Source organism: Nestor notabilis, unplaced genomic scaffold, assembly GCF_000696875.1.
Source record: "Nestor notabilis isolate BGI_N333 unplaced genomic scaffold, ASM69687v1 scaffold3939, whole genome shotgun sequence".
Classification (NCBI taxonomy): domain Eukaryota; kingdom Metazoa; phylum Chordata; class Aves; order Psittaciformes; family Psittacidae; genus Nestor; species Nestor notabilis.
This window is the reverse complement of record NW_009943961.1, coordinates 31,030-41,359: the sequence shown is the minus strand read 5'-3', so window position 1 is coordinate 41,359 and position 10,330 is coordinate 31,030. Positions and strand designations below refer to the sequence as shown.

The 10,330-nt window shown below is 36.2% G+C and overlaps 1 protein-coding gene across 1 annotated transcript; it reads right to left on the bottom strand.

Annotated features, from left to right (window-relative positions):
• Positions 1-385: 385 nt before the first annotated feature.
• On the bottom strand, positions 386-9,866 carry OGN (osteoglycin). The gene is made up of 6 exons (XM_010022195.1): positions 9,614-9,866; positions 4,320-4,404; positions 2,483-2,641; positions 1,663-1,865; positions 1,060-1,155; positions 386-556 (listed from the first exon to the last, which is right to left on the bottom strand). The coding sequence occupies exons 1-6, from the start codon at positions 9,797-9,799 to the stop codon at positions 386-388; spliced, it is 900 nt and encodes a 299-aa protein (XP_010020497.1). The 5' UTR covers positions 9,800-9,866.
• Positions 9,867-10,330: the final 464 nt, after the last annotated feature.

Genomic DNA, 10,330 nt, shown 5'->3' with positions numbered 1-10,330 from the left:
CTCAGAGTGTTTTGCATTCATCTGAAAATCAAATGAAAGCTAGTAATTGTTCCGAGTACTGGTAGAGAATGTGACCAACCAATTACTTGTGTGAATTCTACCTACACATAAAGAATATGTGGTGAAATGAAAGTTGAGAAGATATGTGTGTGCATGTATGTATTTTTAATAGAAGAGATTCTGAAAGCATGGGTGACATTGTAACTACAAAATAAAGTGATTTTTGAAATAGTTCTGTAAGAGGAGAACCACATTTCAAGATAGTAAAAGGTTTTGGGAAAATGGCATTAGTAAGGAAGAGGGTATAAGCATGTAAAGAGAGGAAAAAGAATGATCTTTTGTTACCATGTTTAAGTTTTGACATGTACAGTCATGTAAGTAGTGGCTAGTAGTATGTTCCTACAGGCAGTGTTCTCAAGCAGGAAAATGCATTAACATGCTTTGCCAAGAGGATTGGATTGCCTTCCATCCTTATCTCATCCATACGTGTGCGGATGTAACGTGTGTTATTAGATTTGCAGAACGTGTCATCGGTGATAGTGGTAATATTGTTGTACTGCAAAAAAAAACCACAAAACAACCAAGTTTTTATAAACAAACACACATTTTCATACACCCCCCATAGATGTTGAAGAATTTTCAAACCTTAATTTTCTCTCTCTTACCCTCTGATTTTATTGTCATTGGAATTGATTTGTGGATACTTTAGACATGTAGGCATTGAATTTCTTCAATCAATGAGCTGATAAGCAATTTGAGGTTGTTATTGATGTTTGAAATGTGTTACTGATAAAAGATCGTTGCTTATTTTTGCAATTTCCTATCGTTGATGTACAGAAATGAAGGAGAAATTCTTGCATGGTAATTAGCTAAAAAAACTTGCGAACTTTTGTATGATTGTGGCAATACAGATGAGAGGTAAAGTGTTTTTTTTGGAGGAGTGTTAGCTGTAGCACAACTGCAGAGTGAACCCTTTTTAAAAGGCAGCGGGTTTGGCTTGACGTATGTAACTAATGAGGCTTTTTTTAATAGCATGTTAAAGAAATACTTTAAAAATACCTGAAGGTGAAGAATACGCAGACTTTCCGGCAAGTTAAGGGGAACAGATTCCAGTGCGTTATGTCCTAAGTAGAGGTAGGCCAAGTTTGTCAGCTTCTAATAGGAAGAAAGAGAGATTATTGATGCTAATATTACTTATTTGAGGTTAAGTAACTTGCCTCTTACAAGACATCAGTAATTTTTCAGATTACCTAGCCTGTGAAGTGGTCTAACATGAAACCTCTTTTGCTGTAAACGCTGAATTCTATTGTATCAAGAAACTCATAGAGCAGGCCTTCTGTGTTCTGGAAATTTTGAAATTTCACTGTCAGCTTATTTGCTATGGTGTTTGAGCCATCAATTTTTGAATTGAGTTTTTCTTTGCATGTATGAGAGAAAGAAATGTATTTAATAGAAAATTTTTGTATATGAAGGACATGAGAGTGTGTGTGCACAAAGGACTATTCCAGAGTGCCTTAAAAACAATAAAAACTGGAAAGCTTCTTCATTGTAGTTTTTTTCTTATGTTACAAAAATACAGAAAATTTCATTTGGTGCTATACTGCATAGTCTGGTTACTAATTTTCTTTGCTTTGGTTACCTAAATTATTGTCTCTTACTTACCTTGAAAGCATTTGCTTTGATTCCTCTGCTCTTGATTCTGTTTTGGTTTGCATTAAATGTTGTTAGTTTGGGAGGTAGAACAGGAAGTTTTAGAAGTCGATTTTCAGCAAGAGAAAGTTCTTCTAGTAACAGAAGCTTTGAAAAGGCTCCATCTTCTATTTCTTCTATCCTGTTTCCACTAAAATCAATTCTTCTCAAGGTAGCTTTACACAAAAGAAACAAAAATCTAAATATTGAATTTGTATAACTACATGGCATGTGAAACGTGTATGGTTGTATACATTCAGTGTTACACTGTTGATTGAGTCATCCTAATTGTGATCTACAAGTGTAAATACTGTCAAAATATGGATGAAACCCACCTTTGGATTTCCTCATGGTCTTAAAAAAATAATAAAAAAGGAAAATACTCTGGATCCTTCCTTTTTTATTTTTTTTATTAACAGTATTATTGCGGTTATTCATAGTTTGTTGTGTTGTACTGCGAGATAGCTGGGAGAAATGTCCCCAGAGCATTTGAAGGAAAAATAGTACCTAGTCATTTAAGACTGGCAGAGATGCAGAGTTCAGTTTCATTTTTAGCAATCTGCTCTTTCTCTTGCATGGGATTATGTGGGAATATTAAGATGTATACATGGGCCAGTATGGGTTTCTGCATAGCCTTCACAGTTCCTGTTCTAATACAAGTGTTGAATAAAATAAGTAATACACATAATGAAATCTACTAAGGTATAAAGTACATCTTATTTTGTTAACTTGGCATAGTATTAAGGGACGACAACTTCAAATAAACAGAAATTAAAACTGGAACATTACTTACTAATGTCAGCAAAATCTGAGACGGCTATCCTTTTTATTTTGTTAAATCGTGCATAAAGATACGCTGTCTCCTTTGGCAGTGGGGGTACAGCTTCAATGTCTATTTCCTCACAGTACACTGATCCACTTAGACACACACAGAGCAGACAAGTAGGTAAATCTGAAACCAGATTATTGTGAGTAGACAGTTAAAAGTTATTTAACTAACTAAAGCTTTAAGCTTTAATATTAAAAATAGAACTTTCCCTAGTATTTTTTAAGATTCCAGCTATAGAACCATTCTTTTGAGGAATCAATGCAGGGGAAAGTAGCAGTGCTCACATTTGATCTTGTAATTGCACTGAGACGTTTCTGTCAGGGTCACCTGTATTCTGTGGTACTCCTAGCTACTGTTTTGTCTAATTCTTTTTATAAAACTCCAGCAATGATGATTATAAAATTACTGTAGGTGATCTATTCCAATTTTTTACTGAGTTTTAAAAACTGTTTTTATAGCTGTTATTTTAATTATTGAAACTCTGTATCTTTTAAAATACTGTTTAAGCCCATTTTGACTTGTTGTGTTCCTCATAGACATTAGTAGAGCATTAGTCATTTCTGCTTTGCTTTTAAAATCAAGTATGACAGCAATATTCAAACACTTATAATGAATATGGATTTGAATCCTGTTTTGTCACCACTGTTATCTGATCTCCTGTGTTTTCCCTATAGAGAGAGTTTTGGTTAGCTTCCAAATGGAAGTACAGTACTCTCTCTAGTACAGAAAGTAGTGTCATAATGCTGGGTAGTTTGTTATCACTACTAGCAAAATAGGATCTACCTCCACCAGTGAAGAGTTACAGAAAAAGCCAGTCAGTGCTGGGAAGCCAACCCGGTACGTGTAGTATTTTTTCTTACAGAGGTACTGCAGAGAAGAATTGAGATGTTGAGCTTTAGTTTTGTGACTATTACCATTTGTTAGACTTCAGAGTTCTGCCCCATTTGCCTTTTTTGATTTAGTGTCTTGTTTGGCATGGTGGACTGTAGAACATGAAAAACGATTGTGGAACAATGTTGTCACTCTTTCAAAGGCAATAGCCTTTAAGCTTGTCTGTGATTAGAAGCTTTGTTCTTCTTACAGGTTTGTTCTGCTTTTGACAAGGGCTTTTTGACAGATGCTATTTGGCAATAACTAACCTTGATTAAAACTGCTTTTGGTGGAGATTGACACTCTGGTGGTCTTGCTGAATCGTCAGTTGGTTTTGGAAATTTAGATCGCAGACACACCAGAATATGTGTCTCGGTGCTCTATTTGGCAGACAAAAACTTTGTTCATTTCATGTTCGTTGTGGCTTGTTAGGGGAAATCTGGAGAATATACCTTAGAGCCTGTAGGAGACCTAAGCTAGTGAGAATGTATTTTGACCATTGACCTGCCTGAGTATCAGATGTAAACTGTGGAGAGAATAGCTAGTTCTTTGAAAAAATCTATTTAAGGAATGTAAGCACGTTGTATTTCGTTGTGACTTGGTTAAGCTGTGGAATTTATGGGAATGTGTATTTTTTTCTTGTCTTGCCTAGCTTATTGAACTTGGGTACATCTCTACAGCAAATATGATGGGCTAAGTCTGTAGAGATTCTTATAACCTGTGCTTTGTGTATTCAGAGTTTACTTGAGGATCGTTTACGTTTTTTCAGCCTGCTCCATCAGAAATAAGATCACCTTCCACAGGAAATATGAAAGACATTCATAAATTAAAAGATTAATTCTATATTCCATGTCATCCTTTATATATTATATTCATATTAAAATATGTTCTTTTGGAGAGCTTAAATGTTACAGTATTCATATTAACTTACTTGTATCCTTTGTTGGTTGTACATTGGTTTCGCTGTCATCTCCTTGCAGTCTTAGAAAAGTGTCAAGAGAAATATTTGTTCCATCCTTTGTGTGAGAGCAAATGTTATTTTAAAAAACAAACAGCAAACAAAAAACTAGGATCTGAAATAGCATGTGTTTTAAAAATGAGCTTCCCATGACACACCACCTTACGACATTTAATTTTTAAATTACACTTATATGGTGGATGACTAATGTGATATATTATCCCTTCTATACATGAGCTGTTCGCTCTGAACGGCAACAAGGGAAGGTGGTGCTGCTAGTGTTCTTCAGAAAATGAAAGTTCTGTAGGAAAGAACAGCAGACACAAAATAAAAATAGAAAATATAGACCACATTGTGGGGAAGGAATATATAAGCCATGGGTGCTTACAAAAATCTAGAGTTGTGAAGTTAGAAGATTGTGCACAACATGCAAAATCTGATAGGATTCTTGTGTATATGTTACATTTTTTGTTGTTGTTTTACCCAAATAATCTCAGTAAAATACCATTTTCTTGCATTTAAAGTTACTCTGAATTCTCTGTTGAGATAGTTATTACACCTTTAAAACTACAGGACAATTTAGTTTATAAACATGTTCCTTGCAGGTACTGGCTGAAATTTAGCAATTGATTTCCATTAACTGCACTTAAGTCTGTTTTAAGACTTGGGCTGCTGTCAGAAAGGGTCCTTTGTGATGCAGGAAATGGTAGTCATGTTTTCAGTGAATACCATAGAATTTTGAAGAATTACATACTATTTCTAGAATTACAGTATGCACCCAGTGTGTGATACTATGATTTGCATGTATTAAAGTTAAGAGGGCTTTTTAGGTTGACTGTGGCAGTTCTTAGCTAGTAGCGTCGCTTGTTTTTTCTGATGGGGAATGTTTGTAGGACAGAGTAAAACAGTATGCTTCTGGTCTGCGTGGCTATTGAAAACACATGGAGAAAAGCATGTTATGGGGTGTGGAAGATATTTTTCTTTTAATGTGTGTAAGGATCAGGCCATGACAGGGGTATGGTCCCCTGCTGAAGAGAGCTTCTTACAGACTCTGAGTACTCACTAGTGACCTGATTGGTTTTTCTTTTTCTTTTTTAAATTCTCCCCCTCTCCATTTCCCACACACACCCTGCCCCCTTCATTCAAGCATGCTTCATCCCTGACAGTGTTCAAGTCCAGATTGGACAGAGCCTTGGGCAACATGGGCTAGTGTGAGGCATCCCAGCCCCTGGCAGATGGGTTGGTACTGGATGATTGTAAGGTCTTTTCCAGCCCAAAACATTCTATGATTCTATGTAGCACACAGAGTTCATTTACAAAAGCCATGTGAAAGTAATGCTGTCAAGTTACTTTTGATACTATGTTTTATTTAGTATTTGGCTGCTTACATATACTTCACTGTGGGAATTTTTTGTATTCTGCAGAATAAAACCCTCAAACTTGACATGAAGCCTGAGAAACAAGCATCTTGGCCAGCCTCTGTCGTTTTGACCCCTTTTTAGCCTGTGAATCATCCATCCCTTGGCTCTTTCCTGTATCTGTTTATCCAGGCTATGGCTTTTCTTTTTTTTTTCTTCCCCCCCCCCCCCCCCCGGTTTGGGATATATTGGTTTGCTCTTGTAAGACTTTTATACTCAAGTTAGAATGCTGGCAATAGTTTAGGAGTTGCAGTGTGAAATGTCTGTGTAGAGTAAAGCATTTGCAGTGTTGAGAGTAGAGGAGCTGAGGGTGTGAGCTGAACAGTTAAGCTCAATCAAGCAGCAAATCTTAGAGGTTTCTGCAGAAATGTTCAGTTGCATAGCTGTGTTGATAAGTATGTGAAGATATGGTTCTCAAGTGAGGTGTCTGTGCCAGCAGAGACTTCTGTGTACCTGGACTTATAATGGAACAAATGCACTTCTATTGTTACAGTTTGCTAGGCTCATAAGGGACATTTTTAATATGGTTCTATGAAAAGCATAGCATAATCTGTACCAGGTGTAGATTTCTAGTACAGTATCCTACTTGAGGTGTGATCTGTGAAGTAGTGTGCATATGAGTTCTTTGCAGCATACAGTGTACAACTAATTTCTGCAGTCAACAAAAATTAAACAAGAGATTGTGTTCCTGTCCTTACTGCCCCCCTTCCACCCTGACCCAAAAAAAAAGAAAAAAAAAAAAAGAAAAGGTACTGGTGTCCTGACTCCCCCCCTTCCACCCGGACCCAAAAAAAAAAAAAAAAAAAAAAAGAAAAGGTACTGTGGTGGTTTAAGCCCAGCTGGTAACTCATAACCACGCAGCCACTCACTCCTCGTTTTTTTTCCCCCTGCTCCCGGAGGGATAGGGAGGAGTATCAAAAGTATGTAAATCCCATGGGCTGAGATAAGAACAGTCCAGTAACTAAGGTACCATCCAAAACTACTAGTACTACCACCAACAGTAATAATAATGATAAGGGAAATAAGGGAGAAAATATAAACTAAAAGGGGAAAAGGAAAAGAAAACAATAAACAAAAGTGATGCACAATGCAATTGCTCACCACCCACTGACCCGATACCCAGCCCAAGCCAAGCAGTGATCTGGGTATTCTGGGTAACTCCCCCAGTTTGTATACTGGGCATGAAGTGCTGTGGCATGGAATACTCCTTTGGCTAGTTTGGGTCAGGTGTCCTGTGTCTGCTCCCTCCCGGCTTCCTGTGTCTCTCCTCACTGGCAGAGCATGAGATTGAGAAAGTCCTTGATCAGAGTAAACATTACTTAGCAACAACTAAAACATCGGTATGTTATCAGCATTATTCTCAGGCAAAAGTTGAAAACAGAGCTCTGCACCAGCTACCAAGGAGAAAAATAACTGTTACAGCTGAACCCAGGACAAGTATAAATAACTAATTTATCAGAAGTATTTCCTGGTCAGCTATAAAAATTCCAAGCCGTGGAATATCAGTGCAGAAGACTGTTTGGATTATAATCACAGCAAATTTATTACTTGCATATGTAGGAAAGGCACTGATGGAATATTGGCCTGCTTACATGCTTAAATTCCACCTGCCACTTGCACTTCATTCCACAGACATGAATTACCCATACAAAATCACAATAACGTTTTACATCTAAATGACAATCTTAAAGCTTCTGCAAAGATTCATCTTTATGACACACAAAGACTATAAAGCTGATGGTCGATATTCAGAGGAATATATTAGTCCAGATATTGAGATGGTGTCTAATTGTATGGTTCTATAGTGGAAATTAAGATTTTGTGTTTTAAACTTCTAATATTTTATTCAAGACAGGGGTGGCTGTGGTTTCAAATAATAATCACTGTAATACGGTTTGGTTGGCTGACCTTTTCCTTAGTAGTAGTCAAAAGGTTGTGTTATTTTGTTGATTGCTAACAAACAGATTTCTTCTGATGTTTTCACAAACAATCTTTTTTCTAACTGTGTGTTCAAACATACAGTATTGAGTTAAACTCATCATGCAGGATAGATTTCTGACAGGGCATGTCTGAGGAAATTGTTGGCATGTATTTCACTTATAGTTAACACTTGAAATATTCTAGGAACTAGATTTTGTGCAATAAATGAATAAAGACTTGATTGTGCATTCCATGATTTAAAGTAGGAATACTGTATCTTGTATAGATGTCTTTATTGCACATAAGGAACTAATTTATTATTTTGCAATGAAACCATGTCATTGGAGACCTGACCTGATGGAAATAATCCACTGCATTCCTAGAATTACCCTAAGCAGGACTGTTGGCCTTCAGGAGACCTCTAGTTTATAGCACTGCCAGTACTGACTTTGATTAGTCTGTGGCACATCTGTTGGCACCATTTCCTTGTAGGTATACTCATTATTGTTCTTTTTACTGAAACAGTAACGTATTCTTATTAGAATGGGTTTAGTAATGAGGGTCATCTGATGCTGTGCCTAACTAGTGTTAATGGTTTTAGTATTTCTTAAAAAATGTACTCAGTTGAGAGTGGATAGCCCCCTGCTAGTTACTAGTCTTTTAAATGGTCTCTTAGGGGTTTTTGAAAACATGTTACTTCATCACTATGGCAGATACCACATTTAAAATACCTTAGGCATTTTTTAATGTAAATATGTAGCTGCTTTTTTTTAGTCTAGCAGTGGCAAGCAATAATTTAAATAGAATTGGGAAAAATATTTAATAAATATACTGAAGAGATTTTTCTATACATGTGCTACAGTTTTTAACTTATACTAATTATCTTTTGCTGTTTACCCTTTTTCTTATTTACCAGACTAAGTTATTGTAACAAGTACAGTTAATATTAATGAAAATTTCCTTGAATTTATTACTTGGCTGTTACCACTTTGTTCAGATATGTGGCATTTTCCTTGTCACTAGTCTTGGGGTAATCATTGTTAGTTTTAATTCCTGATCAATGTTGTATCTCATTCTCTGGGTGTGTATCATTTGGGTCCTGTCAGAAGCAGTCTGAACAGAGGTATGACATTTTTAACCATCCCTGCCAGCTGAGGCTGTTGTACTTGATTTTACTCTCCTCTGGTTTTGTGTCTTCTGCTGAAGTGTTTAAATTAATGGGCATGTATGTGGAGCACACAGCAAAAAAAGCTTCGTAATGGACCATTTGGGGGTGCTAGTGAGTGCCATGAGGTATAACCTTTATCAGTACCTTTAAGACTCTCAAAGTGTTAAAATATAGGTGACTGCTGAAAGACTGTATGTTCCACAGTAGTTCAGGACTGCTAAACTGTTGAGGTGCAAAATAACCCCAAACCTGAAACAACCCACCTCTGAAAAAACAAGGCAAAAAACTTGATAGTTTGATAAGTCAACAGAGAAACTGTGGTTCATGCTGCCAGGTTTACATCCAATAAAAAGTACTGTTTCAAGTATTACTTTGATATTAAAAAAGAATTCATAAATAAAATCAGCCTCCTTGTTTTTGAACAAACTTCATGTCTTAATACAACGTTACTGAAGTTGTAGAGCTAGTATACTAGTATATCCCATTCTTAACTTGTACAACAGTAGGCATGTAATTACAGCAGAGTTAAAAATGGTACTTTGGTCTTACTTGTGAAAGCCTGTCTTTTGTGAGTTTCTCAAACTATAGCAAGGGTAGTATTTTTGTGGTTTTGATTTGAGTTGCTTTCCTGATGTCTGAAATCATTGTGTTTTGCTATTATTGTAAGACTTTTCCATAAAACTTGCATACATGCATGTAACACCTTATTCATATAATGCTTAGCAGTTAAAACCATTAAATTCGTAATATAAATGAAATACCTTTCTTATATCCTTGGATTGAATTTCATAATCTTGTTGGCTCAGGCTTCCCATGGTAACATCTGTATCATATTCATAAAACGGGAATGGTTCTTGCTGTATTGGTGGTGCTGCATTTACCAAAGGTACAAACACAAACAAAAAAAAAGCAGTCTGCAAAGTCTTCATTCTTGCACAGAACAACATATCTGGCTTTCACTGAGCTGGTGAAGATCTGCTCATGCGTTGGCTATGCAGAATACTTTCTTTGTGACTGGAAATGAAAATGCAATCTGTCAAAACAATATTTAAAACCTAGAGGACTAGTTGGCAGGGGTTTCTAACGCATAAGGAACATGGAACTTTTAACTCTTGATATCCTTCAATTAGACTCTGGCAGTATAAAAACTGTTCTTAGCATGAAAAGAAACTGGGAAATAACAAAGAGCATTTTCCAGCTAATGGGGAAAATACTGTCCTAATTGCATTTGCTTGTTTCCCAGTGTGTTCTTTTTGTTAATAGCAAGAGGATTTTGTGACGCATTTCATGAAACATTCAGCATCTATGTAGCTGAACTAATTAAAATGAGAGAGCTTCAAATGCATTTTTCTCAGTTGTCAAAATAATAATTTTTCAAACCTAAATGCTTTATAACAACAATAATCTCTCAGTCTTTGCTTTTGAAAGTAAACAGGAGAAGGTACCCCCTGAATATTTTACAGGTTGCATACTTTTCA